The 25,775-nt window shown below is 51.1% G+C and overlaps 1 protein-coding gene across 1 annotated transcript in view; it reads left to right on the forward strand.

The window, feature by feature from the left end:
• Positions 1-25,775, forward strand: part of PCNX2 (pecanex 2) — a 205,288-nt gene that overhangs the window by 148,983 nt on the left and 30,530 nt on the right. The window contains exons 24-25 of the mRNA XM_045817984.1: positions 12,225-12,283; positions 16,269-16,484. Of these exons, the coding sequence (XP_045673940.1) occupies positions 12,225-12,283; positions 16,269-16,484 (275 nt within the window). The remainder of the gene's footprint in view (positions 1-12,224; positions 12,284-16,268; positions 16,485-25,775) is intronic.

Here is a 25,775-nt window from a genome sequence, read left to right on the forward strand (position 1 = left end):
CATGGAGGAGGGCAGGGCCGTGGGGCACGGAGAATGGGTCCTGGTGACACCACCCAGCCCCCGAGCCCAGCTGGCCCGAGCCACCGTGCAGATGGGAGTCACTGAATTCGACACTTTGCTAAGCCGTTCCAGTTGGGTTTTCTGTCCCTGAGAAGCAGAAGACTCCTAGTAAGAGTGGGTGATGGCTTTACGGAGGGGTCCTCCCCCCACACCTTTCCGCCAGCACAAAGGTGAGACCTTTACCACGAGGCCGTCTGCGGGTGTGAAGAGTCTAGAAGGCCAGAGCAGGTGCCCAGTGCATGTCCCCCGCGGTCCCTCTGTGCCTGAGAGGCAGACCTGGAGCTTGAGCCTGCCCCGCCCCCGGGGCCCTGCGCCCAGGTCCCTCCCCGCCTCGGATCTCTCCGCCTGGAGCTCCAGGTCTGCGGCAGGTGCTGTTGTGTCTGCGAAACTAAGTGGCGCACTCGGTCCCGTCCCGCTGCCTTGCTGACAGATGAGAAAGCTCTCACACGCGCACGTCCCCAGGGGTGAGGTTTGACACCTCAGGTGTGAAGACGAGCGATTATGCAAATGTATTCCGGAAGGCTGCCGCTTTGGAGGAACTCCAGCGAGCTGAGTTTTTCAAATAGCACTGGTTTGAGCTTGCTACTCATTGTGCCGCGGTGCATGATTTTACTCCGGGCCTGTTACCTGGCGGTGCCGAGCCGTCAGAGAATTCGAGAAGTGCCGAGTAGCGAAGCTGACCGCGCACCTGCAGGAGGAGGGAGTCCAGCCTGCCCACCTGCTTCCCAGCTGTCAGTGCTGCTGACTCCGCACCTCAAGGTCACCCCGAAGCGCGGCTTTGTGCCTGCATCAGGTCCAAGGACGGTGCCGGGCGCGTGAGTCCAGGAGGGCCAGGGCTGGCCGAGAGCCTTCGCTCTTCCAGCTGGTGGGCAAGTGTTGGAGATGGGCTTGGCTTATTCTAAACGCAGGTCGGCAGGCAGCATTCAGCCATTAAACCTGCTTTGTCTCGAACCCTTGTGCAGCGCGGCTCCAGCGCACACGGCGAGGGGGTTTACGTGCTTCCCCGTGACGGGCCACACGCTCTGTGCGTGTTCTGGCCACGGTCTCCCCGCCACTGACAGAGTCGGCACGGGGAAGGCCACTTTGGGTTGGGGGGCTTCTGCATTTGGGGCTCTCGGTAAAATCATTCCTTAGCCTTCTAGGTATCGGGTAGGGCTTCTTGCGTCTTATTTCACAAAGCGTCTTCCCAAGACTGACTCGAGCTTGACTTAGTGGAAGCCACGCCTGGCCCAGGCTTCCCGTGTGGTTGCCACTGCCCGGTCCGCAGCGGACTTGACTGACTGAAGAAACTGATACGTTGAATGAAAGTGGGAAGAAGTCCTTTTTAGTCCTTGTCACTCTGGAAGCGTTCTGCCGTCACCGGTGCCCCCTTTCGTGTCCGGATCGCTGTCTGCCTTTCTGTAAACACGGTGGAGTAGGCCGACGCTCCCCTCCATGAGTGTTTAAATAAAAAATGACCAGAGATGGAATAACAGTCACTAATAGTAATTAGGAAAAGAGAATACCTGATAAAAATAAGGACAATATAGCGTATTGCATTTCTTTTCTATTTTACTGTGTTTTGCTATGGGACATTTTAAAAATTGAAGGTTGTACAGCTGGAACTTTTTCCCCTGAGACAAGGAAGGCTTTAGAGAGAGGCATACTTTGAGTTTGGGGAGAAAGGAAGGCGAGAAAGTTCTTGGTGAATTTTAAAGGAAATTGTTTGGATAGAAAATGAAGCTTTTTTAGAGCCCGATTTTAAGAGCAATCCAAAATGATAGAATCCTAGCTTTCTAGCTAAAGTTATCATCGGTGCAGGAGAGCCACTCGGGAACCTTGTAGGTTTCTCACCGCTGTCAAAGGGCTGTTTTGGGGACAGGCGGGGACGATCGGAGGACCCTGTTGACCACTGGCCCTGTGCTCCTGGGGCCAGGATTCGACACAGTCTAGTTTAGAATTTGAAAACTCATTTTGCAACTTACTATCAGAATAAAAAAAAACACTATTCCTTTTGCTGCATTAAAAAATATCTATACCCAGCTGGGCTGATGCAGTGATACCGGAACTAGTTTCTCTTCACCCCGTGTCATCTGTCCTCCCCTTGAGGGACTGGCCTATCACAGGCTACAGCGATTCTTTGTTTCGTTCTGCAATAAGCATTCATAAGCACGGCTCTGTATTTAAATCTCCTACTGAAAACCCTGTTCTATCTTCAGTTGCCGTTTTATGCACTCAGAAAGTGGGTATCAGAAGAACTAAGTGATTCTCTCCTATATACTCCTCAAACGGTGTAATAAATTATAAACTAAGTTAGAAACAGATATTAGGCCTAACTGCAAGGTCACAGGCCCCCTGCCTTACTGCTAGCGTGATGTTGCCAGGCCGAACTCTTTGGCAGAAGGTACGCCATCATCAAAAAATGCAAACAGGAGATACCACGCTTGCACATTAGCTATTTCCTCGTTAATAATCTTAGTTGGTGTAAATGATTTGATTGACAAGGTGCCTCGAGATGCTTGTAGAACGGGGAGCATCATTTTAGTGGAGCTTGATGTGTAACAGATTTTAAGGTCAAGTGCAAGCAAAGCACAGTGTTATGCTTTGGGAGTGAATGAAATAGAGGAAAGGTGAAGTCCATCTGGGTGGAAATGTTGCTGGTGTGGTTTTATGAGACGCTGTCATCCAGGGATGAATGACTTCGCGTTTGGAGACTTTGTCTTCTCAAGCTGCTGTCTCTCCTGGGACAAGTGGCCATGAAAAGGAAGGCCCCGGGGTAACTCATCAGGGCTGAGTGTGTCGCTGCGGCCCTGCACAGGTAGCTGCCTTCCCATGGTCAGGGATGGGTGTTTCTTCTGCTTTGTATGGGGATCATCCTGACCCAAATTCTGAGCATGCCACTGGTAACTGATAAAAAAAAGCCTTCATCCCCAGGAGAAATTTCACCCACACGCTACATAGAACTCTGCCAAATAATGACACCGGGTCTCTTTGTACCAGAAAGATGGAGCACCCTGAAGTCAAAACCTTCAATCAGGCACCTTAAAGGTGGGCAAAGAGCAGCAGATCCTGTTCATTTAATCCTCACGAGTCAGTTACAACCCTGCATCTCCATGTACGCACTTCTCCATTGGGCTCACTCTTTGCCCGACTGCACGCAACTTGAATTTTTTATTGCTATTTTTATTAGTTGCGTATGCAGAACGAGGAGGAACACTTTTCACCCCCTAAATATATATGGCTTTCCGGTGAATGAATGCTTGGACGTCATATTCTGTATTTGAAATGCTGGATTTTTTTTTTTGTTGCTGAAATAGGAGAAGCAGTGCCAATGTGAGAGCAAGGCAAGTTAGGATCAGAGATGAGACTCTCCCGTGAATGCATTACAGTTGCTAAATTCAGACCTGCTATTAGCCATGGAGATTTTTCAATGAGTTATTTTTAGCTAATTATAGGTTCACATGCAGTTGAGAGAAACCATACCAAGGGATCCCCAGTGCGTCCTTTGCGCATGTAACAGGTGTTCACATCTTGCAAAACTATCACAACCTTGAGGTTGACACCGCCACGATTTTCGTCGCCCTACAGATCTCTCCCGCCGCCCTTTTATAAGCCGCCCTTGTCCTCCCCGGCCCCGCCCCCACCCAGCTCCTGCCCATCACTAATCTGTTCTCTGTCCCTATGATCTCATCACTTTAAGAATGTTACATAAAAGGAAGCACATGTTATCTAATTCTTGGATTGGCTCGCTCACCACAATTCATCTGTTCCGAAGACTGCCTTCATTGCTTATTGAAGCATTTTGTGATTGTTGTCAAATAATGCTCCTTGTCACCAGCTTTGGGGTCTGTCAGTTGTCGTTTATCAGTTAGTTTGAGATCTTCCCATTTCTTACAATGACAAGTATTTTTATACTAATAATAACAACATTCTGGGTATTAAGTTACGAGCCTCTGGGCATTATTCAGCCCTTCTGTGTCATCTGGCTCCCTGACACCGCTCTGGCGGGAGACAGGGGACCATGGTGTTGTTACTTCCAAGTGGGGTCAGAGGCCCAAGTTCCCCACTTGGCCTCTGTTCGCGTTGAGATGGGGGTGGTCCCTGCTTGCTTATTGGGGTTGGAGTCCCGCCTCCTGCCTCCACCTTCAGTGATACGCCTCTGGAAGGGAGGGGTTAGGAGGAGCACCTCGTCACTCCTGCCCACGTGGTGTTCCTAACCCAGGAAGTAATGGAGACACGCGCTGTGCACTGAGCCCTCCCAGCGCCATCCCAGTAGGCCGAGAAGGGGCGCCCCGTCACTGCCTGGTGGGAGGGAGCCGGGTTCCCTGTGCAGCCTCTGCTGGTGTGGGGAGGGGTGGCCAGTTGGGATAGAGAGGTTACTGACTAGAAGTTTTCTGTCTAGGCAGCCCGCTCCTTTCTTGATGTTTAGGCTAGAAACTAAAGTAAGGTTTTGCTGGGGTTTCTGTTGTTTTGGGTTTGTTTGAGGTTTGGTTTTTTTGTTTGTTTTGTTTTGCTTTTGCTGCTGCTGTTGGCATCTCTGGGCGCCCATCTCTGGGGTATATGAAGCAACAATAAAACCCGGGGAACTGACCTCGGCACCCTTCCTTGCCTCCCATGGTCCTTAGATACTGCACCTTCCTCCCATCACCTTTTCGAAGGTGTTTTCACTCTATGTCCTATCCAGAGTCTTGGTTACACTGAATGGAGAAACAGGGAAAGGTCTATCAACTAATTCCATCTTTCTGAAAGAATACAACAGACCTGCATTTATTCATTGATGTATTCATGCTTAGCTCCTGCTACTGCATATTCATATGGTGAGTATGTTGTCATAACAACGCAGGATGGCGGGTACCAGTGCACCAGGCATTCTTTCGCCACAGGCCTCCAGCAGGCTTTCAGGCAGTTGACCTTCCCAGTAACGTGCCTGGCCGGGAGAGTTGCCTCCTGGCTGCCTCTGAGCACATGTAGGTTCACAGAGTCCTAGAAATCGGACATGTCGGGAGGCGGAGCACAGTGCCCTCACTGGCTGTGTGTATAGTTTCTCTGCGGAGAGCGGAGCAGCCCGGGGAAGAGCTGAGGGAATACAAATGCAGGAAGAGGCCGGCTCCAGGTCCGCCCCGCTCGGGTCCTCATGCAGAGGGCGGGGGAAGCCTGGCCGGCTTTGAGAGCGTGAGATGAAGAAAGCGGAGTTGAATTCAGTTTTTCCATCTAAAAATGCATTGTATACGTAGTATTTTTTTTCCTTTAGGAAACTGGGGCTCAGAAATTGTTCGTTCTAGAGATATAGCAGATTAGAGAGAGCTTAATTAACACTGTTACTCCTGTTAGCAGTGCCCAGAAATGACAGAGAGTGAAGTTTCTTCTCAATCCCGATGTGAGCACAGCAAGAAAGCCAGAAGATTCCCAAGGACCAGAAGCGGAGAGAGAGCAGAAAACAGCAGGTCCACGGCTGCTGTCGGCGGAGGTGGCCAGGGTTGTAGGTCTCGGGCATCTGGGCCTGAGATGTGGCAACCCACGCCAGGCTAGGTGGCGAGCCCTGCAGAGGCGGGGAGTGAGAACTGAGACTTCCTCACTGAGCTTCCCGCTCAGGGAGGGAGCGAACGCCCAGCAGGGCGGATGACAGGGAAGCTCGAACCCTCGGCCAGAGACCAGACGGGAGCCGGTCTCCACGGCGCCTGTGCCCCGTGCTGATCAGAATGACACCGCCCACGTCTGGAACTCCTCCAGTTGAGAAAGCAGCATAACAGTGGTGCTGGTCTCCAAGACCCCAAGAGCAACTGACAGAAGCAAGTGGAAGGTTATTTTCAAGGGACAGACCTTCCAGGAGGCCACAGTTAAACACCCAGTGGAATGAGCACTCGATCCGATGCTACGGAACACAGAGAAAAGCATTCTTTTTTTTAAAGATTTTATTTATTTATTTCTAGAGAGGGAAGGGAGGGAGAGAGAGAGAGAGAGAGAGAAACATCAATGTGCGGTTGCTGGGGGTTATAGCCTGCAACCCAGGCATGTACCCTGGCTGGGAATCGAACCTGCGACACTTTGGTTCGCAGCCCATGCTCAATCCACTGAGCTACGCCAGCCAGGGCTGAGAAAAGCATTCTTCATGAGCAAGGGTCAGCAAACAACCCACAGATTCAGACCCTCCGAAGCTCCAGATGATTAGACAATCAAATTGGACATACATTTAGAATGAAAAGTCATATAAAAAGAAAGAAAACCATAAGGTCAAGAAACTATGAAAAAAATGATACATAGAGCTTGTAAAAATAAATTCATATAGTCACTGGATGTATAATATAACACATACATTAGGGAATCAATTACACACAACTCGACTAGAAAGTAATCTAAGAAAATTGACCGGAATGCAACAGAGGAAGCTGAAGATTCGGGAACTGCTTCGGGAAGGTAAAGAGACATGGAGAACAGAATGGAAGATGCCAACCAGGAATCCAGAAGAAGTTTCTGGAAGAAGGCACAGAACAAATTGGGAGAAACATAATTTCAAGGGAAAATACTATGAATTTTTAAAAATTGATGAGTGACATGAATCCTCAGATTTGGGAAGCAAACAAGTCAGGACTGCAGTAAGCTAAAGTAGACCCACATTCCCACACACACGACTGTGAAGCGTGGAGGACTCCCACGGACAGCGGTGGCGTCGCACGTGGAATGCTCCTCCCTCCCACGTGGCTGCGTGTGCTGTCTCTTCCTGTCTCTCCCCTTCTTCATGCCGCCTCTTCCTCTTCATTTCCCTTCACCTTTCTTCTTCTTTTTTTGTGAATCATTCTTGTTGGAGTTTTTAGTTTCTTACGTGTGGGTAGCTATGGGACTACTGATTCCGTGTGTTTAACAGTTATAGGTATATTCCTCTCTTTTCTTTCTTCATGAGTTCGTTTTAGTATGTTGTACTTTTATAGGAAATCACCTATTTTGTTTGTTTTTAAATTTATCGCAACAAATTTGCGATATTGTCTTATGATTTATGCCTTTATAATATTTTCTTTATGATTTTATAATCAGACCACAGTGCAATGTGTTCAAGATTCAAAGAAACAATAAAATTAGATAATAACATAAACCGTGATGACAGAATATGATCAAAGACATCTGTCTGGACACCAAACTTCGAGGACCAGCTGAAACACATTGACCCAGAAAAGCTGAAAATAAAAGAACCAGTGAAAATGTTACACAAACGCAAACAAAGCAGAGGTTGTGGTTTAATATTAAACACAGACGAATTGGGGTGAAAATCATTAGGATCAAGAACATTTGTGACAGGAAAGGCCAAAATTCACCATGGTGATACAACCTATAAATGTTGTCTATTAACTCAGAAAAAAACTCATAAAGAAAAAATAAAAGGAACTTGGATAAGAAGTAGAAACCCAGTAGGGGTAGGAAATGCAACTCTTCGCAGTGGATGACCAACCAAGTGACAGAAACTTATGGAAAGATACAGAAGACTGGATAACATAACTGAGGTAGCTCTGATGTGTATTACAGATGCATGCACATCCATAACTGTCCGTGCAGACAGTGGAATGTGCCTGTCCTGGTGCCCGTGGAGTATTGAGGCACACTGAATAGGCAGGACAGGGCAAAATAGTTCACAGTTATTTGCCTGGAAAATAGTAAGATAATTGTTAAATAATAATACAATGAACTCTGCTTTGTATACCCCCGACTATAAACCTCCTTTTGCCCTGCCCTATGTATTAGGCAATTTTTAAAAATCCCCTCTGCCTGCAAACCAAAGGGTTGCCAGTTCGATCCCCAGTCAGGGCATATGCCTGGGTTGTGGGTCAGGTCCCCAGTAGGGGGTGCACGAGAGGCAACCACACATTGATGTTTCTCTCCCTCTCTCTCTCCCTCCCTTTCTCTAATAATGAATAAATGAAATCTTGTTTAAAAATCCCCTCTTTTCATAATTCCTCCTGGTTAAATTTTTTGTAGTCACATGTGAGGTCATCGAGACTAACCTTTCCTACTGAGGGCAGTACAGAAAAATGGATAAAATAAAGAAAAAAGCCAGCAACTTTCTTAAAACCTGTAAGGTACTGAGGAATTCAGTTTAAGTCCAGGAGAAGGCAGACACCCATCTTCACCCGGAAGAGCATCTGCTGGCCCAGAAGGAGGAACAGCCAAACCGAGCTGAGCGCAGTGGCCTCAAAGGGCAGATCTGAAGAAGCCACAGCCGTGGCCCATCATGGTGGCTGCATCGACCACGACATCCCACCTTCAACTTGGGATTCCAAACAGCTACCCTCTAAGGCTCCAGGGAAGCAGATGCCCTCAAGGCTGGAGGTCCCCCGAACCCTCGGGAAATTTCTCTTGTGCCAGGTCATCCTGAAGGGCACGGTGACTCAGCAACCCAACGAGCGCCGTTGGCCTTGGGAGAACAGATGTGGTGGTCAGGGGCGGCAAAGGCCGAAGGTGAAAAACAAACCTGGACGAATCTTGTGTGTGTGTTCAACTCAAGTGGTGGCAGCATTTTTCTCTTTAAGCTCCATCCCCTCCTTGTCCAGAGTCCACGAGGATGGTCCTGCCTCAGGAGGAGAACAATAGTCCATTCGTGACTCCGTCTCGGGGTTGCCAGTGAGCAGGCCCCCATCAGAGTTCTCACTCCCTCCTCTCACACTTCCCCATCAAAAACCGGGAGTCCTTCTGCCTGACTGGGTAGCTCAGTTGGTTAGAGCATCGTCCCAGTGTGCCAAGGTTGTGGGTTCGATCCCCGGTCAGCATCGACCAATGAATGCATAAATAAGTGGAACAACAAACTGATGTTTCTCTCCCCCCCCCAAAAATAAATTTAAAAATTGCTTTTAAAAATGAGAATACTTCACTAGCAACAGTCTGTGTGTGCTGACAAATGGGAATTCGAAGCAATATAATTAAATAACTTACTGTTAAATTATGTACATCCCTCAGATGAAACCATGTGAGAGAGAAGGTGCTTGCCTTGAAGAGACGGACCGGGAGCGGGTGGGGGGAGCAAAGTTTGGAGGGAGGGAAGGAGCTTTGCCGTCTGCATTCACACTAACCTGTGGGAGGGCTGCGGGAGGGATGCTTGTGCCAGGCGGGTGGGGAGAAGGGCACGCGCAGCGGCGCACCGGACGGACGCGGACCAGCGCTCCACTGCCCCCGGCACGGGGACTGAGGTATCGGCCCCCGTCGTCTCTTTGAGCAGCAGAATTGACGTTCGTGCCATAGGACAGTCAAGGCAGAAATCCAATTACTGAGCTAATTAGCACCTTTGAGTGGTAAGCACCAAATTTACAGGAGGAAGGCACTGGGGAAAGGCTCAAATCACCCAGTATGGCTGACAGGTCACCTTCGTAGCGAGTGTGGGCCAGAGCCGGGGGACCGGGGGTGCGCAGGCAGCCCAGCTTAGTTCTCGCGCATCGGAATTGAGCACTCTGCATTTCACAGCCTGTTGGAGAGATAGCTTTGCAGTTAACATCAGTTTAGAAGGTGGTTGAATTCCCCAAGGAGTTTGGTAAATGACTTCCTTTTGGCTCAATCCCACTTTGAAAATTGTTTATTCCGCTGCTGAAAATTCCATTTGTCCTAGGTCTTAAGGTGAAATTAAAATTCCACTTAGGGACTAAGTATGTCGACATGGGATTTTGGCCTTCATTAAAAAGAATTTTGTTGTTTGCTTTATTTTCTGCCACTCTGAGCTCTTCTATTTGCAAAGCTGATCTGCGGGGATTTCGAGGGACCAGTGAAGCGGTCATAGGCCGGCGTGCTGGGGTTGACAGCCCCGAGTTGTCACGGATGCTCCTTGTCTCTAACCGGGTCGGAGCCTTCCCCGCAGGGCTCAGTCGGAGGGTCCAAGATGCTTCTCAAATATCCGGCACATACGAGGAAAGAAAATACTTTTCTCCAGAAGACAAACTTTTTCCATTTATTCAAATTACACTTGCATCTAGATATTTTTTTTCATCATCACCTGAGGGTGTGTTTATTGATTGTAGAGAGAGAAGAAGGGACAGAGAGAGAGAAACATCGATGTGAGAGACAAACATCGATTGGTTGCCTCCCGAATGAGCCCTGACTGGGGATCGAACCCTCGGCCTAAGCCTGTGCCCCGACCAGGGATCGAACCCACCCCATTTTGGTGTACGGGATAACGCCCCAACCAATGGAGCCTCCTGACCAGGGTCCATCTAGGTATCTTTATAATCTGTTCTGATTTCCGAGAGACAGATTCACAAAAGTGTGCATTCAGAGGTTTCTCCTTAAGCACCGTTACCAGAAAGGGTTTGTCCTTTGTTAAATCATACACTTCACATCAATGACCAGGTTTAAATGTAATCTACTGGCAGCCACTGTCCTTTCTTCTCAGCGACTATCATGAGAGAAAAACCTTCAGGGAGAGCATGACCTTTGAATATGCATTTATTCATTCAACAGATACTTACTGAGTGACCACTGTGTGCTGGCTATGAGGCAAGAGCTGGCCCTCATGCTATTTAGGGTGTGGTGTCAGAGGCAGATAAAATCCAATAATCACACAAAGAAATGCCTGGCCTGGTGCGGAGTAAAGGCTCCAGGGTCCACCTACCTGGGTTTAAAGCCTGGCTCTGCCACCTCTGTGACCTTGGGCACTTCACTTAATCTCACTGTATCTCCGATTCCTTCCCTGTGAGGACTACCCACTTCCAAAGGTAGCTGTGAGGGTATAATGAGTTAATGCATGTAAAGTACTCACACAAGTAAGAGCTACTTACTGCATTATAATTAGACATATAATAATAATTAGATGTAATTAGCTAATAGGCATAATGATAAATAGGCATAATTAGACATATAATCATGTCGTCGTTGTTGGTGATATTAACCTCGACAAGAGGTACGGTGTGCGACAGCGCACGTGGTCTCCCCTGGAGCGGGCCCCGGGGAAGGCGTCCCTGGGGGAGTGAGCCTGGAGCTGGGCTGAAGGGAGAGGAGCCAGGGAGGAAAGGAGGGCGGGGCTGGAGAGGGAGCAGAGGACCAGGCAGCTGGGCAGGGTGCGGAGGAGGGAGGGGCCAGCAGTAGGTGGTCACACGGAAAAAGGAGGCCAGTGGGGTCGGAGCAGGGGAAACGCTCAAGGGCTGAGGGGCAGCAGGGGCAGGAGACCAGCATGTAAAGATCAGGTTTTCCACAATTACTGCAGGACCCTCCTTATGTCCAGACTTGTGTGGAACCCTTGTTCAATGATCTATTTCCAGGGGAAGCCCTTTCTTAATGGCTTCAGCTTAGCCATGTGAAATTGCCGTCTTTATAATAAGGTCCTGACTAGCTGAATATCGTCCACTTCACGTGGTCGGCGTCCGTTTCACATGCCGTCCTTCCAAGGACGGCGAGCCGCCACCCCTTGGAACTCAGAAGACTGCTCTGGTCAGGCACAGGCTGTGTGAGCAGAGCAGACCGTGGCCCTTACAGGGGTTGGGGGACAGGTGAAATTCAAGGGCCGGTGAAGTTTTAGAGACACCAGTGGGGTGACCCCATCGGCACAGGCAGTGACTTGGGGAGATCATGATTGACAGTCACCCCTTACCTGATGGCTCTGAGAAGCAAGGGGCCCCCATGGATGGGCTGGCTTACAAAAGCTGTGAACTGAGGTGCATTGTCACAGCTGAAGAGGTTCGAACCTGGTTCTGGTGGCCACCTATTACCATGGCTACCTACAATCCATCTCCAAAGTTGGTGAGAGCTGTTTTTATGTTTGTGGTTCAACCTAAGGCAGGCCTGTAAGAATCCCCGCAACTCCTGAGAGCAAGTGGTGGAGCTGTGGCCCACGGGCCATGATTTTCCGGAATCGGTTTGAAAAGAAAGCGCCTTCCTGTGCCCGCCCCGTCCTGTTCTGACGGGGTGGGGGGACAGTCCCCTGGCAGTCCCAGTGCTTGCTTGCAGTTTTTGGACACGGCGCTCCGAATTAATGAGGTGCAAGGCCATTCCCCGCATCCTGAGATGCTTCGTCTCTTCCCTCCGTGCACTTGCGTGCACGTCCCTCTCTCCTGTCCCACAAGACCCCTCCCTTCTCAGCGTTGTCCCCTTACAGCCGCCGTCCTCCTGCGCTGTACGTGAGCTGCATGTCCCCTGCCTTTCCCGCTCACACACCGGGGCTGCGAGCCCGCTTCTGACTCGGGATCTCACCCCGACTTTTCACCATTTTGTGGCCCTTCCAGCACAAAGCGCATGGATAACTCCAACACGAGACTGGTGGTCCAAATTGAAAAGGATCCAGGTAAGAAGTTGTCTTTCTTCTTTTTTATTAAAACTATGTATTTTGTTATATAGAGACCCCAAAAGGGATTAAGCTACTGTGGAGACAACACACATCTTGGTAAATAGGCTCACTCTAAAGACAGCTGCGTAAGGGGACTCGGCAAGCTTATCAGCATGGTGTAGGATGAACTCGTCTGCTATTTAGAATTGGTTCCGGCATTGAGCAACGAGGAGAGGGACTCATGGACGCGGGCTACAGTGTGGTGATTGCGGGGTTGGGGGCTAGGTGCAGGTGGAAGAGGGCATAAGGGGGTTAAAGACCAATGGAAAAATACAGTAAAAATAAATTTTAAAAATAGGCAGGCACACACAAACACACAAAAAGAATTGATTCAGTACTGAATGCCTCTGTTCATGAAGCCGGGTTCATTTTTGTGTGCTAGACATCCAATGCAGACCATAACCCTTGGTCTCTTAGTGAAATTTCTTCGGAAAAACGTCCGTAGCGTAGGGTGTTGGTTTGTCAGCCATTCCAGGGCCCAAGTGTAGGATCCAGAAACGCTCAGAAATTCCCTTCAGTTACGCGATGGGAGCATTTACCTGCTAGAGAATTATTTTACTTTTTTCGTTCTATGATCTACCTCATTTTTCACCATTCTACCTCTTTTTTCCCCTCATATCAGAATGCAAATTTTTACTCCTCTATTTTTATCCACCCCACTCTCCCCGGTGGCAGGAATCGCGTTTAGGAAGAATTGTGTCGTGCTCATTAACCGTATCTGACTTGCATGTACATGATTAATTTGAAGTCATCAGTTGAAACTGGAAAATACCTGGAGAGGAAGATTTATTTTTTTGTTGAACTTTATGTCTGTAGAACATAAAGGGAGACGCTACAGATGTCTCTCAAGTGTAGCTCTGGGACTCATGACATAGCAGGGGCACTGACATTAGACACGTGGGCAGTGTCGTGAGTGCACTGCGCCTTTAATTATTCATAATTTTGTCTTGTTTTAATCTAATTATGCAGATGTGCGGTCAATGTGTTCTGAGAAGATCTCCACTTGTGTTGGATTAAATTGTTTTGTTTTATTTAAATATCAAACCGTTTAAACAATTAAGCAAAAGTTAATTTTCTCATTCAGGCCCTTTCTTTAAAACTGCCAGAGACTGAAAGTAATCTCTAATTAGCGTCTCAGAATGCGTGCTTAATTATCATAGAAAATGAATAGAACGGAGGTCAGGCCGGCTTCATCTGCGTAGAAAATGAAGCGCAGTGATTCTTCATTAGACGGCGTGACTTGCCGCAGCCCGTGGAACGGTTTATTTCTTTCCATTAATCATAATTAGGTTATAAATATACTAATTTCGATTCAGCTTTTGATAGTCACGAATGCCTAGCAACGATACTCCTAGTTTGACAGCGTTGCCTCCGAGTCTGGTGGAGGTGGGTCAGGGCGCTTCCTGAAGCAGCCCCTGGGGCCAGTCCTCGCCTTTCCGACCCTTCGTCACGTTTCGGTCCCCGAGTCTCGCAGGAGAACTCGGTTCAGACCCGCAGTCTGTCTCCGGTCTCCCTGAACCTGAGTCCCACTTCAACAGATGGCCTGCACCGGAGCCTAGGGCTTCCTCTCCTGAGCCACAGTACACTTCTCTGACTTCCCGTCAGAATGTACTCCCCAAAGAAAAGACTCTCCTAAAACAAAAGACCTGAATGCAAACTCTTCTCCCAGCTCCTCCAGCGCTTCCTCCACCCACAGGACCCAAACCAAGGGGACTTCCTAGTTTATCGTCTTCTCAGAAAAGTCCCAACCCTTCATCAGGAGACTCGGAAGGAGCAAAAGGAGGTCCGGGCCCAGCAGGGAGATAAAGGGAATGCACCATGAACCCCAGATTGCACACACCCCAAACGCACACTCCCCAGACCGCCACGGCCAAGCAGGGCGTCCTCTCATTCCATCTTCTTTGCTGTATCTGCCCTTCAGTCTTCCCTAGGTATCACCGCCCACCCAATCCAAGTAGCTAAAATTAAACAGGCGAGGTGGCCAAATGGCCTGGGCTCTCGGTCACTGCGGCAGGGGTAGCTGGGGACAGAAATGGTACGGCCACGTCGGAGATCCACAGTCCCACTCCTAAGGATTTGCTCAAGAGAATGGAAAACGGTCATGACCCACAAAGTTCCGGTCATGAGCATTTTTAGTGGATGTACTCATAATCACCCGAACTGGGAACGGCCCAGATGTGCCTAAACTGATGAGTGGAGAACCCCTCCGTAGCGCCTGCCGAGGACCAGCGCTCAGCATGAGATGCAGCAAACCACTGCTGTCTTCCACAGTCTAGGCGAGCCGCAACTGTGTTTGCTGGGGGGCGCTTACCTGACTAATGCACTTGTTAACACTCACAGGATCATACACTGAAAAGGGTGGATTTTCCTCTGCATAAATTATTTCTCAGTAAATCTCAGTGTTAGATACATATATAATTTTAAAACAATGAATGACACCTATATATAATATGATTTATATCTATGTTTATAATATATAATATACATTTGCATGTGATATATAATACTAGCAATATTTATCCATATGGTAGCAGATAGAGCTATTTACTGTCTATAAATTGTTACCTCAACGAGTCTGGTTACAAAGAGAAAAATCCCGGAGTTACTTGATAGGTGTGTTCTTAGGAACAAAATTTCTCTTAAGGAAACCGTGCAATCTGTGGTGTTATCTATTATTCAACAGATATTTAGTTAGTCCCTACTGCGTGTTAGGTACCTGCCAGTAGTGGGATATATTATAAAAATAAGCAAGCTAGACATAGATTTGTCTTTCTTCACTTTATGGTGCATTGGAGAAATCCGCTGTTAATCACATAACCATAAAACCACATACACGCACAAAACAAGTGCCAAATTCCAGCTGTGGCGAGTGCCCCAAAGCAGAGGAGCACGGTGCCGCCGAGAGGCGGTAGCAGGGATCTGGCCCGGCCGAGTGGCCAGAAGGCTCCCTGACGCGGTGGCGGAGCTGCGGTCTAGAGTAACTGGTGGCGTTAACAGCAGAGAGGAAGGTAAGGGCAAGCCAGGCAGAACGTCCAGCGTCTGCAGGGGCTCAGGGATGGCGGGCACGCGAGTCACTCACGGGAAAGAAGTTCCGTGCTGCTGAGCACTGAGGGTGAGGAGAACGTTCGTGTGGGGTGAGGATGGGGGCTGGAGGGCGAGGCCGATGGCCCAGTGCCCCCCGCGTGGCCATGTGTCCGGGGTTTGCTCAGGACCATTCTGGATTATTCCTGTGAATGATGCATTACATGGAACCCTATTGCAGGTGATGGGAAGAAATCTCGTCTCTACATTAGGAGCATGAGAAACCACTAAGGGCTTCAAGTCACGGGGCTGGGAAGTCCTGGGTAGCACACACACGGGTTCAGTTTGAAAAGCTGATCCTGCCTCTGGCGTAGAGAATGGAATAGATAAGGTCCCGGTGAAGATTCACAGGGATCCATCTGACTGCTGTGCCTGTCCACTTGAGACGTGATGTAGCTTGGAGTAAGGCAGCGGTAATGGAAATGAAGGAAGGTAGAAAGATGCAAAAAATATTGGAAGAAAGTAAAATAGAGAGACCCGGGTGTAAAGGAGTGGGAACGGAAGTCCCTGGGCTATAGCTGATTGCATGGTTGGTGCAGTTCGCCGAGACGAGGAGCAGAAGGGGCCCCCACGTGGACGTGTGGAAGGCGAGGAGCGTTGGGGACATACGGGGGAAGATAGCAGACTCGTACGTACACAGGTCAGACGAGCAGTGTCAGCTGAGACAATTTGTGAGCGTTCTGCATTTAGACTCCGATTCAGTCCATCTGTGGAGCTGACGCCACCTAGAAAACGGATACAGAGAAAAGTGGGAGGGTCTCACAGAGTCCACTAAAACCCGACCAAGGACCTGAGAAGTCTGGCCCAGCCCTGGCCAGTTGTCAGTTCCGTCTCCTCTGAGCACTTCCCGTTGCGTCTGCAGGGAACGATGACAACAACCTCAACTCCATCTTCTACGAGCACCTGACCAGGTCCCTGCAGGAGTCCCTCTGCGGAGACCTCTTGCTCGGCCGGTGGGGGAACTACAGCTCAGGGGACTGCTTCATCCTGGCCTCGGACTACCTCAACGCGTTCGTCCACCTGATTGAAATCGGAAACGGGCTCGTCACCTTTCAGCTGCGAGGGCTGGAATTCCGAGGTAAGAGTCTCCTCCTTGCAGAAGTGGCGGGAAGCCAGTCGCTTGAGCTAACTATCCCGCAAAAGCTTCCATAGGCAGTCACCCCTGGAGAGGAAGGGCGCCATGCCTGTCTAGTAGAAGGAGACTCAGGGGGCGTCCCCCACCGCCTTCATCCTGTATTTTGATATAAACGGTCCCCTGAGGGGATAATTCAGTGAAATGTGTGGTCTGGTGTAAACCTGCGGAGTACAAGTCAGAATTTCGGTTGAATTCTTCTGGGAGACACCTGAAGCAGCGGGAGCTCATGGGACATCGTGGGCTGCATGTGGCGTCGGCCACACCTGGAATCTCAGAGCCTGGTTCTGTGGGTCACAGGTGTCGTGGTCGGGTTGGGCAGGTCATTCCGCGTGCAGAGCCTTTCCTGCATCCGTAAAGCGATGATGATGAGAGACTGGCCGCCCCGCGATGTTGTTGTGTGGCTTAAACGAGACGGCGCAAATGCAGGTTCTGCACAAATGTCCATCGCTCTGCGGTTGCTGCGTCCACGGGAATCTCTAAAAGCCTGGGCCCAGTTTTTCCTGCCCGTCGAGCGCTGGAGCCCGCGGGGATTCGAACCACAGCTGCACTCATGCCTCTCTCCCGGGCCCTGTGGTTAGTCCTGCATTCACTGCATGTTTTCCCAGCTCCTGCTCTGTGCCCGGCAGTGCTAAGGCTGGACATGCAATGGGCACATGGCCTGGAGGAGTCTCGCCCTGGTGGTGGTGACCTTCAGAGGGAGGCATGCAAGAAACCTGTAAACACAGGCAAACTGGTGACGGGGTGGGAAGTGCCGTGGAGGAAGGAGATAAGGTCCCGCGATCCAGACGACTGCAGAGGGTGGGGGAGTGTGAGCGGCTCCATTCGATGCGCTGGCTGGGGACGGCAGCCAGCGAGGACAGGACGGGGGCCAGGGACCCACAGTGCTGAATGGGCGGGGTGGAGCCCTGTGGGCAACCTCGCACCCAGGGCCCGTGTGACTGGAACACAAGACAGGTGGGAGGCGGGGTCCCACAGGCGGGAGGCAGGGTCCTCACAGGCAGGGTTTGGGGGCTGCATGCTGTCCTCTCTGCATAATGGACAGCCACGGCGGTGGGGTTCTGGAGAGCGGATTGACTGACCTGGTTTGCACATTGAGATTGTTCTGGTAGCCGCGTGGAGAACGTTCTTGAAGGGGACTAAAGCAGGAATGGGAAACCATTTAGTCCTGTAGTCAGACCAGCAGAGGGCTGGTGGAGACAGAGGAGCAGGGAGGTGGGGGGCGGGGGAGCAGGCTGGGGTGCTGGGGGCAGGGAGGTGAGGCTCAGCCAGAACCCTGGTTTCCAGGTGGGTGCCTCGGCGGGTGGAGGCGCACTTCCTCAAGCTGGGAGTTTTGCATGTTGGGAGTATGATGAAGAGCTCCATTTTGGATACTTGCCCTTCAAATGCCCTTGACTCATCCAAGTGAACATATCGTGTAGCTAATTGGACAGATGTGTCTTATATTCCCCTCAGGAGACACTCAGTCAGCATCATTATGTGCCCGGGCCGGCACTTGGAATACAGAGGTGAAGGCCCCACTGGAGGAGCCTGGAGACTCACTGGGGAGACAGGCGTAATGAGCAATTAGAGTAGAGTGTCAGGGGCCACGCCGTGCGTGGGGCGCCACGGGGAGCAGGAGTGAGGACCTGCCGGTGAGGGGGAGAGGGGGGTTTGGTATGCTGGTGAGTACTGGGGTCTGAAGGGCAGCGAGGAGGGAATCCCAGGCAGCTCATGCGCAGTAGCAGGAGGGTGGGGTACCAGTGGCACAGATGCAGGTGAGAGGCAGGTGTCAGCGACAAGATGTGAGCGTGGGGGGATGAGTGGAATGGGAAATTCTGTTGGATGCCATGAAGAGCTTGTTCGATGGTGGCGATCGTGAACTCAAAGGAAGGTCTATAAATATGGCTCCTGTGTTTCTCCAAGCCACGTTCCGCTTCCACAGGTGCAGGTACAAAGGGGCAAAGTTGGAGTTAACCAGGGCTGAGATTTAGCTAAACGGGCGTCGTGAGGACAAGGACAGGAGGACCGGCAGCCTGTGCAAGGGGATGCTGATTCCGATGTTAATGCCTGCCCAAGGAATGGAAGCTGAGGAAGGGAGGGAGGAAGGGAGGTGGAAACAGGGCCTGGCCAGAGGACTTCCTGGGTCCGGGAAGGGGACAGGCTTCTTGGAGGGGCGGTGCCCGGGGACAGGAGCTGGGGGGACAGACGGCGGTGGCTGGGAAACACTGTTCTCACACCGGCCTGTGTAGAGCAGAAGCAGCTTCGGTGATGAGTGTCTAGGGTTGGGACCCCGGAAGGTCGGGTGTCGGAGGGGTGGAGGGGGGGCCAACGTTGGAAGGACCGTCTGTGGCCACCGCCAATCCTTGGCGGAAGGAGGCGTCTTTGGGCGGCGTGGGGGGTGAGCCAGAGCACAGGCCTCACGAAAGGGCCGCAAGGAGAGGGCCTCGCGGGTGGAGTGAGGACATGGAGAAACAAGAGGACGTCGTCCATCTGGTGCCCACCCCGGGGTCAGAGGAGTGTGTGACAGCAGTGAGGGGGGCCAGCGAAAGGATTTCAGGAGTCTGTGGACTGAGGGTGGGGGCGGAGTGGTGGTGAAGGCGGGGTCAGAGATGTGATTGACACAGCAGCCCGGAAGTTAGGCCGCAGGGAGCCTGGCTTCCGTGGCCCATGGCTTGGCCTGCAGCAGTAAAGCAAGATTCTCCCACGGGTGATGAGGTGGACCCTGTCGTCTGAAAATGGGTCACAGGCGTGGAGCAGCCGGGTCACACACATGAAGCCAGTCACAGGCGTGGGAAGCTGCTGACATGAACCTTAGCTGTGCGCTCACGTGTGTGGGCCACTGGCATTATCCCCCTAGCAGAGGACAGCCACCTTTTCACCACAGTGAGGTGTGTTTTTTAAGGAGTCACCTCAGGGGATGCCCTAGGAAATGTAAAAGAGACGTTTGATAAAGTGGGTTTTTGGAAAACTCAAGAAAAACAGTATCAGGAGTGCATGGTGTGTTGTGTGGACATTTACCTTTTCCGTTATTTGAGTGACGACAGCTTTCCCTGTTACATATTCATTGCTCAGTATTTTCCTTGCAATGAATGACACTCCATGTGCGTATATTTTGCACATGCCCATGTGATCAAAGAGTTCCAGTGTTTGCTCATGTATTAGTCCAGACAAGGGAACACGACCGATATCAATCACCTCGTCCATTTATGTGAAACAAAGCAGAGACGGAAACGGCTTGTTTTGGGTGTTCGTATGAGTAGATCACGAATCCACGTGATCAGGCCACTGTCCACAGTGCCGGGCCTGTGGCCACCCGTGTGGGCGGTCCTACGTGTTTCTTGAAAACAAAATAATAAGTGATAATGTGGAAACCGAGGTCGGTGTGTTTTCTGAATTCCTGCAGTTTGCACACTCGGTTCTTTATTCCTGCCAGCTGTTAAAATGTCAACGAGCCCAGGCTCTGTTGGACGGCAAGACCTCGAAGGACGAGGATACCTCGTCTTGCTCCTGTCGCTCCCCAGCGCAGTGCCTGCCCCACGGGAGGGCGCCCTGCAAATAGTGGCTGAGCAAGGAGGAAGAGACAGTTCAAGGCTCCTGAGCACAAGCTACGTGCCAGGGGCCGTGCTAAACTCTTCATCTGTATTCTCAGAATATTCCTTAGAATAACGCTATACGGTGAGCAGGGGCCGCTGTCCCTATTTTAGACATAGGATGAGTGAGGGTCAGTCGGTGGCCCAGGCCTCGCAGCCACCAGCGGCGGAGGAGGGATAAATACCTAGAAGTGGCCAACTCCCACATCCTTGACCTTGGCAGTGGACCCCACAGCCAGGGAGGGGAGAGGAAGGAGAGGTGAGGGAGGAAGAACAAATAAGAAAACAATGAGGAACCATGATTTTAAAAGCTGTTTGGTTGTTGAAACTGAAAAACAAGAGTTTCACCTGAATGTGTGCTAGGTGTTACCATGGCAACGCCACTTGCAGCATCTCGGTTTCTTGACTGACCCACCTTAGGGGTCGGGAACCCTTTGGCTCTCCTGCTGAGGAACCGTGATCTGGAAAATATCAAAAATAGGATTTAGGTTCCTGTCCGTGTGAAATGCTATTGACCGTCTCATAGTTTGACTAACACCCCATAATCACTGGCCTGTGGAGACGTTTTAAAAATATCTGTGTAACCTCTTCTTACCTGAAGTTAATCCAACCCAAACTTTACTGTGACTGACCAGTCCACGCAGAGCCACCAGCCTCCCACGAATCTCGGAGCTCTTGAGAGTTCTCACCTTGCCGCGGCAGTGTTTGGGGCATCGGCAAGTCCTTGGTTCTTTTTTTTTAAGATTTTATTTATTTATTTTTAGAGAGGGAAGGGAGGGGGAGAGAGAGAGAGAGAGAGAAACATCAATGTGCGGTTGCTGGGGGTCATGGCCTGCAACCCAGGCATGCACCCTGACTGGGAATCGAACCTGCGACACTTTGGTTTGCAGCCCGCGCTCAATCCACTGAGCTACGCCAGCCAGGGCCAAGTCCTCAGTTATTATGTCCACACAGCTTGAGTCATCAACCTGTTAAGGCCTTTTGTTGCAGACCTGATCCAGAAAAGAATAGGTTCTCCATTCAGAATTCCTCAACACGTGGTTTTCTGTATTCCAAACGCCCCGACTGCCAGTGGGGGAGGCGGAGCCTGTCGGGGTCGCGGCCCTGGGAAGCAAAGGGGCTTCCCTGCGGAGCGTCGGGTCTGCGTGTTTTAGCGTCAACCCTCGAAGAGAGGTCTGTGGGGAAGGGGGATGACACGACTTCGCAGGAAACACGAGCACAGAGCACCTGACTTCTGAGTCAAGTTGTGCACGTCGGTTTTCTCAGCTGTAAGTTGGGCCGGATTGGAGGGAAAAACCGTAGTATTCACAGAGATAATTATTACATATCTCAATGTCTCTTACACTCATGCTTCAAACCTGCCCGACCTACTTACCACGTGTACCAGGTGATCTGGTTCATTTGACTTTCAAAAAAGCAAATTCTGGAAACTTGTGTCATTTGTCCAGCCTCGTTCGACAAGTGTAATAAAGAAAAAGTACTGATTTTACATGCAAAGGCCAGACCTTTCTGCTGGACAAGTTGCTTTTGAGACTCCGTCCTTATGTATTTAGTCCTTGAATAACTTTTTGTTTTCCATTTACACTTGGCACACAATATTATATTAGTGTCGGGTGCCCGACGTAGTGATTGGACTGTTGTGTGACTTAGGAGGTGAGCGCCCCGGTAAGTCCAGCGCCCACCGGACACCACACATGGCCGGGCGTCCTGATTGAAAGAGGGGAGCTCACACCCGCAGAGCCAGGCTCCCTGGTGTGACAGAGGAGATGCCATCTGAGAAAGCACTCTTTAAGTTGACTCTTCACGTTGCCACAAATATGACTCAAGATAAAATCTCCCTGCAAAAGCCAGTTCTGTTCCATTGAAAGGTGTTATATCTCATTTTACATCTAACTGGCTAAACAGGTCATAGGGCACATTTGACTCATTTGGGCAGGTCTGGAAGCGCATCAAAGCTCCTTGGAATATAAAATTGTTATAATAACAAATTTCCACTGTGCCCACAGAATGAAACATGATATAAATCTCTCTTGAGTACTCTGTCTTCTCCCACTGCTGCCCGGGGGCCAGCTCACTTCGGGGTCTCGGGTGACATTTCAGAGACGCACGAGGCCCGGGCGTCGGGACGAGGGGAGAGATTGTGCGGTGAAACAGTGAAGAACTACACTCACCTGGGGCTCCACAGACCCGTCCCGTCCCTGGTTTTCACTCTGCTCTGTGACCTCCGTCGTGCCCCTGGACTCTTGTCCCCCCCCCCTTGTGGTCGGGTTCGTTGAGAGGGGAGGATTGTCACATTCGGAAATAGGGTGTCTAACGGGACAGCTTTGTGGTGACAGTGGCCCTAGTGGCTCCTCCTGCTGTGGGGAAATGACTGTCAGAGACCGTCCCCAAGTGGACAGCCTCACCCTTCTCTGTCCCTGGTGGCTTCAGGGAAGCCGGACTCTCTGGAGTCTTTTTAATGGCAGCGAAAGTGCCATTCCTCCGAATCAGCACTCTGTGGCCAAGACCCTGTAGGCGGACTGGAGACAGTTCACCCCGATGAGCGCAGGAATCGCGTTTACCTGCCCCTAGAGCGGCGACTCTCAGCCTTTCCCGTCTCACCGCACACGTACAGTAATGACTAAACTTCTGCGGCACACCAAAAAGTGCCTTTCTTGCCGATCTGACAAAAAGAAATGGGTGTAATTCTGATTCAGTCACATGGGACAGCTATTGCTGTGTTGGCTGTCGATGCTTTCTTAGCTGACCATCTGAGGAACAGGAGGTCAGTGCCCCTGACTAATTAGTCAGGCATTCCATGTTTCAGACATTCTGCAGGCGCGCCACTGTGCTCGGCACACGCTGTTGAAAGTCGCTGCCCCAGAGGTTCATGGATAAGGAATTGTGGTGTTGAACATCAGACTAAAAATTTTCAAGTACATGATTTTAGCATTCCTTGAAATGTGGGTAGAAAAATAATGTCTTAAAGACATGGAAGTCTCATTCTGAATTTTATTTCTGCCTGGACAGGTCTTAAAGCACATGGAGGCTCTCTGAAATACAAAATTGTTACAATAGTTATGTCTTCTCAAAAATGGAATCTGGTGAGGTCTGACAGGTACAGGGTCCCCTGCCATGGTGGGGAGCCGGGGACAGGTGACCTGCGTGTTCCTTTAAGCTCCTGCTGTAGAATTCTCTCCCAGAGGAGGAGTGGGGGAAGGCGGGGCAGGGACTGAGAAAGGCATCTCCATGACATTGATGCTGCAGGACACGTTTTGGAAGGAAAAAAAAAAAATCCCACTGTGACCTTCCTGAAAATGACAGTCATTCAGAAAACTGGAAAGCCTTCTCCGACATTATTTCATTCAGTCACAAAATAGCTCTTGACACGAGCAGCTGGCAGGAGGCGACGGCCACGTGGATTTCCAGCCTGGAGAACGTGCCGTGGACGCCCTCACTGCACGTGTGGCCCACGTTAGTGGGGAGTGAGCGGCGGCATCTCCCGCACAAGCTCGCTGGGGCCGAGCCCTGCCTCACGTGTCTGTCCGGTGTGTCCAACACGTGACACGCAGTCCAAGCTGCGTGACGTCCAGATGTCCGCGGGCACAAGCTGCTCTGAGCTCAGCCATGACCAGCCATGTTATCGGATCGGCTCGCCTCCTCCTTTGGGGGCCCCCAGTCCAGGAACGATGATCTTAACCGTGACCTCAGGGTCATACATAAATGTTAATACATTTATGTATTAACCCAAGGCACACCCCGAAGAGTGTCCGTAAGTCCCACCTGCAGCTTGGAAAGCACCAGCTGAGCCATTTCTGTGCCCAGCGGCAGCCCGTGCGTAGCAGGACTGACGGCATGTCCAGGGAGCCCAAGCTTCTGTCCGTCCGTCCATCCTAGCTGCCTCATCACTCAGCTGATGTAAAGCACCAGCCCCGCGCCTGGCACGCCAGGGTGATGAAAAGTCCACCCAAACAAATCTGGCAAAGTGATCGTAAGACATCCTTAGTGTGTGACACCAAACGCAATGGTGTTGGTGACACTGGGGGTTTTCTGGGGACTCCAGCTCGTCATTCTTGGGGACCACATTTCGTGGCTCCTCGAGGCACTCGTGCCACGTAAGGAGGGGAGCTGGAGAGCCAGGGCCAGTCTGTAAAACATGTTGCGCATTGGGCTTTGGTGTGCACCTCATTGCCGGAAGCAGTGAAGCCGGCCGGCCTCTTCTGTCAGTGCAGCCTTCTGCTGCAGGGACCGCCCCCCCGTCACATAAGGGTCCCTTGTCTCCGTCATTTCCTCTGACCTTTTCATGGGTGGACTGTACCCTGCTTCCTTTTCACCTGAAGTGGGACTGCAGATGGCTCATGTCCACCCCTGGCCTCCTCTTTCCGTCGCCCGCCTGTTACCCAGGGAACGAAGATCAAGTGTGTCCGTAGGAGACAAGTCTCCAGGCCAGCCAGCCTGCCCTGCATCCCGTGTGCTCCCCCGTTCAGCGATCCTGTTCCCTGGCCCAGGCTTCCCAGCCAAGAAGCGCCTCGCCCACTGGCTTGCTGGGGGTGGGCGGGGGAGGGGTGTACTTGGCGTTCATTTTGGTGGTCAGACCTTCTGTTCCAGTAACTGTTCCTTTTGCGTCCCAACTTTCCCACGACAAAGTCCCTTCCGCCCCCAGCCTGGCAGCCGGCATGGCTGCACTGACCTGGCAGCAGCACGGATGTTCCCCGCTGCTCAGTGCACCACAGCGTCAGAGCCAGAGGGAGGGGCTGGCCCGGACTGAGGGCTTTCCGAAAGGCACGACGTTCTCCCTGTCTTCACGAGTCCCTCAGGTGTGCCCTTGGGCGACCTCCAAACAGACACATTCCTAAGACTGAACAGTTTGGGCTGTAGGAATGCTTTCTCTTGTTTGCACATTAGTGGTATCAGAATGACTGGGTGAACCTTTCGTACAGTGTCATGAAGGGTGGCGTTCACCATGTCACACGGAGTTCTGTTTACGAGGGTTCCTGGGGATATCCTCTCCACTGTCTTTGCCACAAATAACTGTGATCCCTCCAGACCATTGTTTTGTTTTTGTCAGAAGAAACTATTCAAGTTTTCCTTCTACGTTGGCTATTTGTAAGCCCGAGTGGTGCAGGGCATCATAGGACAGTTAACTGTTTCTTTATCAGTGTAGGTAGCTGCGCACTCATAAAGGAGGGGAGCAAAGGAAATCAGACATTATTCAGCAGGATCAACTAGGGGGCAGGAGCCTGCTTGCTTCGCCAGGAAGTTACAGCTTCACACACTGCCCAGGGCCCCGCCGTCCTCTCCCCGCAGATCACAGGGGAGAAAGACGGGACAGTAAAGGGGAGGTGAGCACAAGCACGCAGGAGCCAAATGGTGGCCATAGAGGCCTGTCAGTGTAGCCCGGAAAGAGGATCAGATTGGATAAGAGACACAATCCCAAAAGATGTGGGGAACGGATTGGTTAGCGGGTGAACCCATCAGAAGCCTGAAAGCCTGGGAAGTTGATTGGTTATTTTGAAAAGCAGCTGGTTCTTCCTAAACCCGAGATAATACAATCCCAGCTAACAAAGTCCCTCTTTCCGTCTCTCGCCCCGAGACATGCCCTCGTCCCGTTTGCTGGCGTGTCCTCTTTCCGTAGCAGCCGCCCGGGGCCCGGGGCCCGGGGCAGGCTGCAGGGCTTCCATGTGGG

The sequence above is a fragment of the Phyllostomus hastatus genome, unplaced genomic scaffold, assembly GCF_019186645.2.
Source record: "Phyllostomus hastatus isolate PE091 unplaced genomic scaffold, TTU_PhHast_1.1 phas_contig_148, whole genome shotgun sequence".
NCBI classification, from domain to species: domain Eukaryota; kingdom Metazoa; phylum Chordata; class Mammalia; order Chiroptera; family Phyllostomidae; genus Phyllostomus; species Phyllostomus hastatus.